This window comes from Rhincodon typus, chromosome 6 (genome assembly GCF_021869965.1).
Source record: "Rhincodon typus isolate 14 chromosome 6, sRhiTyp1.1, whole genome shotgun sequence".
Classification (NCBI taxonomy): domain Eukaryota; kingdom Metazoa; phylum Chordata; class Chondrichthyes; order Orectolobiformes; family Rhincodontidae; genus Rhincodon; species Rhincodon typus.
Window position 1 is genome coordinate 57,039,014 of NC_063337.1, and position 6,000 is coordinate 57,045,013.

Below are 6,000 nucleotides of genomic sequence, written 5' to 3' on the forward strand. Positions count from 1 at the left end.
CTGGGAGAAGGCAGACCATTCCCTCTTTTTCATGACAATAGATGCTGTATTCTGTTATTTAAGTGTTCAGCAGCACAGATAGCCACTATGTCAGCTCTTGTGAAAGGGTAAATACTAATTATGTGAGGTTAGGGTGGCAAATGGGTCGGGCGACAGGTTGTCAAGGAACCAGAATTTGAAGTGGTGTCCCACAGTGCTGGAGGAGTGAATTGCTTGGAAGGGATTGAGAACTTAGGGTAGGGTGGTTATTGATTCCAGTGGGAAGAGGGAGTGTATTAATTCTGGTCAGCAGGAGGGAATTAAGTCTGGCAGCAGGGAAAATGGTTCTTTTGGGTTTGGTGGTAGAGTAGGGTGGTGTTGGCTGCAGGAAAGGGGTTTATTGTTTCAAGCATGGAGAATGGGGTGCGAGGGAGTCCAAATGGTTTGACAAGTTTTAGCCGTGATGTGGGGGTGAGAATGCTGAGTTATGAGGTTCATTAACCCAGGTGTTAAGACTAAGTTTTTAATCCTTTTAACCTTTCCAAGGGAGTCATTAGCTTAACTGAAGCAAAACCCTTAAAATTCTCCACCTTTAATGGGAGAATTGCCCACTGGAATTTGTGGGCTTCAATGACTGTCTAGCCATTGGGCCAATAATTTGGTCACCGGGTTGTTTTGAACTTACACCCTTTGTAGATTTCCATAAATATGGAGATTCATTAGAGATAATTTGGTGGATAAGCGTTACAAAGCTTTTCTTACTGTGATTATATTGGAGCAGGGTTGTTCGTAAGTTGCTGCTTTAGGTCTGAAATGGTGCATCGTGCTTTTTACACCAAGAAAATGTATGTTCAAAAAAGAACCAAAGGGTTGGGAGCAGGCAAAAAACGAAGATGGGGAGGGTTTAGGACTGGGGCAGCTACCAAAGGCAACAAAATACAACGATCTTTTCTATATGTGCACCTGGTAGAGACATCACTGGCACTGCATTTGCATCTGTGGTGGTTGCACCTTCCAGCTGTGATATCAGCACAGAAGTATAATTTTTTTTTTTAACAATGCTGTTGTTTGAGCTTACTAGACAACCTACAGAAGAATCCACTGTATTAATGACTGCATTCTAGATTGAACTTCAAAATTAAATATTGTGGGTCAATCACCACAAGTTAGCTTTAACTCACTGCTTAAGAAATCTCTCAATTACTGAAACAATGATTTTAAACCTTGTTGTATGTAGCAATCAAAATAAGACCCCTCAAGTAAGCAAGTTGGCCTTTACTTGATTAATGGTGGACTTCCAACCTTATGCAGTGTTGTTTTTCACAGTTCTGCTATTTTCCCTTTCAAGTTTGCAGCATGACATTACTGATGATTCAGCAGATTCATTCACCCCAACATTGATTACATGTCTGGGGGCCTCAAGGCTGTAACTTGCCTTCTTACCAGAAATAGCTCCCCTGTTCATGTTACATTTGGGGTTAGCTGTCTATTTTAAAACACAGCTTTTCTTGAATTTACCCCTTTACTTCAGGATATTACATCTGCAGGCAGACTTGATTGTTCGTTTATCACAAGGCAGGAGATTATCAAGCAGTGTTATCTTCTTTCTCCCAGGAAACAGTTTGTTAATACTGTTTCTTCCCAGGAATGGTCAATTTACATGCTACTTTTAATTCCTTTGACAGTTTCTCCTTGCCCCTTTCATCTTGAGAAACAGTTTATTGCAGAAAGTGTTGTTGCTGATTCTTTCAATCCATCAAGTTATTACAGTTGTGAAGTTTATTTTGTCACAGCATTATTAAAACAGTCAAATTTTCTTATTTTTTATTCAATTGTACGTCAGACAAATTGTATATACAAGAACCACAAAGTGATTGCACAACTGTTATCTGTTTCAGTCTTGTGAAAATGCCATTGTGTGCTGGAAGCCTAGCAAAATGGAGGATGACATTGATAGAATAAAGCCAAATGAATCAAATGTGACCATACTGGGGAGATTCGATTATAGTCAGTGTGATATCTGGTATATGAGATTTTCAATGGATTTCTGGCAGAAGGTAAAAATGAAGAATATGGGAGTACATTTCAAGTATTCAGTTTATGTAATTAAAAAGTGTATTCCTGTTCTGCAGCTCTTTGCTACTCTATCACTCTCATTTCAAGTAATTTTAAATAACATTCCATATGTTAGGGTCTCCTTATTTGTTGAGTTGATTCTTGCTATTAATTACTGAATCCTGAGGTTTGTATTTAATCTCATAATATCCATGGTATCTAATATCTGATTATTTCTTTAATATCATCCTCACAAATATGTTGACCTCATTGTTATCTTCATCGTCCCTCTTTTGTCAGTGATTTATTTAAAACTTACTTGGCTATTAAAATCTTTTTTTTTTTAAAAGATGCTGGCTTTAGGTAATCAAGTTGGAAAGCTCTATGTATGGGACCTTGAAGTGGAGGATCCTCATAAGGCGAAGTGAGTATTTTCTTATTACCTTAATAACTTCGGCTAAAGTCAAGGCAGCAACTAATGGCTTTTCAGGATTAAGTGGTTGTCCAGATTTTTTTCTTCCCTGGAACCTGTTCTCTAAATGTTTCTTAGTTTGCTTTGAGAGACTTACTTTGACTAATAAAATGGAGACGAAACAAATTTCATGATTTGCCCTCCCATCTTCATTTTTAACTTACCAATGGCAGCACTTGCCTGGGGAAGCAGCTTGTAAAGCCATTTTCAGGATGCTGTTGCTGTTGTTAATCAGCTGCTTATTTGAAAAGAAACTGCTTGCTGCGATTTTAAGCTGAGACCTGCTGCAATTCTGAGCAAACAAACGTCATGATTTTTGTCGAGCTGACATTAGAACTTAAATCCTGGAGAGGACCAGGTCTGTTTCCTGCCCTCCTATTTGCAAATACCAGTGCTCTTGAGCTGTTGTACCTTTTTGATATTGCAATTAAGCTTTCAATTATTTTATATTGTAATTTGTTTTTTTCTCCTTAGATGTACAACACTGGCTTATCCAAAATGCACTGCGGCCATACGACAAACCAGCTTTAGCAGAGATAGCAGTATTCTAATCGCTGTATGTGATGATGCAACCATCTGGCGCTGGGACCGACTTCGATAAACAATATTAATCATGTTCCAAATTTAGTGAGTTTAGCATATTTTCTGTGCAGCAGTGACATTGGATATTTTCTCAGCTTGTTTTCCCAGTCATTTGTCAATGGAACTTTGTTTGTGCATACCTGCTAAAGCATACTATGTAGTTAAGTTTGACTTTCCCCTTTGTGCTGCCTGTTGCTTTTATTCTTCTGTCAATAAATTTTTTATATGTTGGTTATATTTAAGTGCTGTTTATACATTTAAATTAATTTCAATTAATAGCTGTTTAAGTTACTCAGGCTCCTCTAAATAATAGCTGGCATTGTAGTTGTCATGACTAATTAATGTCAAACACTAACATTTTTCCCCATGTAGACTGGTTAGCAAGGTTAGATCACATGGAATACAGAGAGAATTAGCCATTTAGATACAGAACTGGCTTGAAAGTAGAAGACAGAGGGTGGTGGTGATGGAGGGTTGCTTTTCAGACTGGAGGCCTGTGACCAGCAGTGTGCCACAAGGATGGTTGCTGGGTCCACTGCTTTTCATCATTTATATAAATGGTTAGGATGTGAATATAGGAGGTATGATTATTAAGTTTGCAGATGACGCCAAAATAGGATGTGTAGTGGACAGCAAGGAAGGTTACCTGCAGAGTACAACAGGATCTTGATCGGATGGGCCAATGGGCTGAGGAGTGGCAGATGGAGTTTAATTTAGGTAAATGTGAGGTTCTGCATTTTGGAAAGGCAAATCAGAACAGGACTTGTACGCTTCGTGGTAAGGTCTTGGGGAGTGTTGCTGAACAAAGAGACTTAAGTGCAGGTTCATAGTTCCTTGAAAGTGGAGTCGCAGGTAGATAGGTTAGTGAGGAGGAGCTTGGTATGCTTGCCTTTATTGGTCCGTGCATTGAGTATAGGAGTTGGGAGGTCATGTTGTGGTTGCATAGGATATTGGTTAGGCTACTTCTGGAATACTGCATGCAGTTCTGGTCTCCCTGCTGTAGACAGGATGTTGTGAAACTTGAAAATGTTCAGAAAAGATTTTCAAGGATGTTGCCAGGGTTGGAGGGTTTGAGCTATACAGCGAGGCTGAATAGGCTGGGGCTATTTTCCCTGGAGCGTCGGAGGGTGAGAGGTGACCTTATGGAGTGGCATGGATGGGTTAAATACTCAAGGTCTTTTCCCCAGGGTAGGGGAGACTAAGAGGCAACCTTTTCACGCAGACTATGGCGCATGTATGTAATGAGCTGCCGAAGGAATTGGGAGAGGCTGGTACAATAACAACATTTGAAAGGCATCTGGATGGGTATATGAATAGTAAGGGTTTAGAGGGATACAGGCCAAATGCTGGCAAATGGGACTAGATTTATTTAGGATATTTGGTCAGCATGGAAGAGTTGGACCAAAGGGTCTGTTTCTGTGCTGTACATCTCTATGACTCTATGCCAGTATAGCTGGAGTAGGCAATTCAGTTGCTCAAACCTGCTCTGTCATTTGATATGATTGTGACTGATCTCATTTTGGCTTCAACTCCGTTTTCCTGCCTGCTCTCCATAACCCTTCAACTCATTTCTAATTACAAAGGTGTCTACCACCTCCTTAAATTTTTAAATGGCCCAGCATCCACTGTACTCTGAGGTAGTGAATTCCACAGGTTCATATCCTTGGAGAGAGGTAATGTCTCCTAATCTATTTAAAAAATCTAAAACTATAACCTTGTGCTCTAGACTGCCTCACAAGAGGAAACATCTTTATTTACTTTATCAGTCCCCTTTAGCGTCTAATGTACTTCCCATTGTTCTAAATCCAGGGAGTTTTGGCCTAAACTGCTCAAACTCTCTCCATAAGACACCTCTCAAATCAATTTAAGTGAACTTCCTCTGAATTGCCTCCAATACAATATATCACCCCCACCCCCCTGCCACCAAGTAAGGGGAACCAGATTATATGCAGTCTGGGTGCGGCATCACTAATTCCTTGTACAGTGGCAGTTTCTACTTTTACGCTTTACTCCTTTAGCAATAAATGCCAAAATTCTACTTTCCATAAGGAATAAGCTCTCCAACCAAATCTTTCAATGGGTTCAAATCATGGAAAACTAATATAACTATAGTTTAGTTATGATTATAACTATAATGCACTAATATTGAGGGTTAAATCATGAATAAAGAGTTAAAATTTAAATATTCTTCATTTTGCAAAGGATACAGGATCATCCAATAGGATTCTTCAAGATAAAGGGTTACAATATATTCAATAATTGTGGCAAGTTGAATGTGTAAATTCTCATCAGTTTGATCTGTCATTGTATGCCATGTCATATTTACAATTATGTGGTATCTTTTAAAATGCAAGAACGTACTCCTATTCCTATTTTCTATGTTTAAAAAGAGCAGCAGTGGGTTGTACAACCCCTGACACCTGCTCTGCCGTTCACTGAGATTCATCGTTCCTCACACAAGTTCCAGTGGTTGGGGGGGTGGAATTGAGAAGAGCTGCTGTATGAATGACTCTATTAAGTCTTCCACGAGATGTAAATGTTGCTTGAAAGGGCAGCATGTGTTATCCACCCATTATTGTCCTTGGTAAGGTGGTACTGAGCTGCCTTCTCAAACCCTTGTGGTCCATGTGGTTGCATGAGTTCTAGGATTTTGACCTAGTGATAGTGAAGGAAGAGCCATATAATTTAAAGTTAGGAAAATAAGTGTCTGTATGGTGGAGGAAGAGGAGCTGATTGTAATGACCCCGATATTTGGAGGACCAGATAAGGGAATTGCCTAGGAAATTTAAAATGCTGAGATAACGAGGTGCAGAGCTGGATGAACACAGCAGGCCAAGCAGCATCAGAGGAGCAGGAAGGCTGACGTTTCGGGCCTAGACCCTTCTTCAGAAAAATTTTTCTGAAGAAGGGTC

At 39.7% G+C, this 6,000-nt stretch overlaps 1 protein-coding gene across 2 annotated transcripts in view; it reads left to right on the plus strand.

Annotated features, from left to right (window-relative positions):
- The window catches only part of eed (embryonic ectoderm development), a 29,800-nt gene extending 26,470 nt beyond the window's left edge, over positions 1-3,330 (plus strand). For both annotated transcript variants that reach the window (XM_020535643.2, XM_048598483.1), the window contains 3 exons: positions 1,878-2,036; positions 2,385-2,458; positions 2,981-3,330. In XM_020535643.2, the coding sequence (XP_020391232.1) occupies positions 1,878-2,036; positions 2,385-2,458; positions 2,981-3,107 (360 nt within the window). In that variant the 3' untranslated portion in view covers positions 3,108-3,330. The remainder of the gene's footprint in view (positions 1-1,877; positions 2,037-2,384; positions 2,459-2,980) is intronic.
- Positions 3,331-6,000: the final 2,670 nt, after the last annotated feature.